Source organism: Empidonax traillii, unplaced genomic scaffold, assembly GCF_003031625.1.
Source record: "Empidonax traillii isolate 1590-97213 ecotype Southwest subspecies unplaced genomic scaffold, ASM303162v1 scaffold2198:size32990, whole genome shotgun sequence".
Lineage (NCBI taxonomy): Eukaryota > Metazoa > Chordata > Aves > Passeriformes > Tyrannidae > Empidonax > Empidonax traillii.
The window spans coordinates 1-1,178 of NW_020957391.1; the positions used below are offsets into that span (position 1 = coordinate 1).

Consider the following 1,178-nt stretch of genomic DNA (forward strand, 5'->3'; position numbering starts at 1 on the left):
GTGGGGACACACAGGGACACACAGGGACATGAGGACACACAGGGACACTGTCACACTGGGGACACAGGGACATGGGGACACACAGGGACACACAGGGAAACACAGGGACACACAGGGACATGGGGACACACAGGGACACACAGGGACACACAGGGACATGGTGACACCAGGCATACATGGGGACTCGTGGGGACACATGGGGACACACAGGGACACGTGGGGACATGCAGGGGCACATGGCCATGGTGGGGGACAAGGGACACACAGGGACACATGGGGACACATGGGGACACAGGAACAGTGACACCAGGGGACACGGGGGACATGTGGCCGTGGAGGGAAAGGCAGTGACACAGGGACACACAGGGACACACAGGGACACAGGTGACACACAGGGACACAGGGGGCAGGGACATGGAAGGGGACACTTGGGAGATGTGGGGACATGGTGGGACATGGTGGCACAAAGACACAGCATCCCCCTGGTGTTCCCCCTCCATGTGTCCCCATGTCCCCCTCGTGTCCCCACACGTCCCCGTGTCCCCACACTCACCCTCTTGAGGTCCTGGAGGTCGGGGGTGAAGCCGGTCAGCATGGACACGTCCAGGATGGACATGGTGGCATCCGCCTTACCCAGGTACCTGCAGGGACAGGGCTGAGGCCACCTGCCTGTCCCCAACCCCCCCACTGTCCCCAATGTCCCCTTCCCTGATGTCCCTGTCCCCAAGGACCCCTGTGGGACAAGGTGGGGCTGAGCCCTGTTTGTCCCCCGGGTCCCCATCCTTGTCCCTGATGTCCCTGTCCCCAGTACTCCAATGCCCCTCCCTGTCCCCAACGTCCCCTTCCCTGTCCCCAAAGTCCCCATCCTTTCTCCCTGATGTCCCTCCCTTGCCATCCCCCTCCCTGTCCCCAGTGTCCCCTGATGTCCCCAATGTCCCCATCCCTTCCCCCATGTCCCTTGTCCCCAATATCCCTGTTCCCCTCCCTGCCCCCAACATCCCTGCTGTCCCCAGTGTCCCCATCCTTCTCCCTGATGTCCCTCCCCTCCCATCCCCCTCCCTGGCCTGATGTCCCCAGCGTCCCCAACATCCCTACGGTCCCCAACGTCCCCAACATCCCCAATGTCCCCAACATCCCCAATGTCCCCAGGGTCCTCAGGCTGCCCCACCTGGTGCAGA

The 1,178-nt window shown here is 62.8% G+C and overlaps 1 protein-coding gene across 1 annotated transcript in view; it reads right to left on the reverse strand.

Moving 5' to 3' along the window:
• Positions 1–465: 465 nt before the first annotated feature.
• Positions 466–1,178, reverse strand: part of C3 (complement C3) — a gene marked incomplete at both ends in the record, with an annotated part of 25,135 nt that continues 24,422 nt past the window's right edge. Inside the window, 2 exons of the mRNA XM_027909535.1 lie at positions 466–641; positions 1,065–1,168. Coding sequence (XP_027765336.1) covers positions 466–641; positions 1,065–1,168 — 280 coding nt within the window. The remainder of the gene's footprint in view (positions 642–1,064; positions 1,169–1,178) is intronic.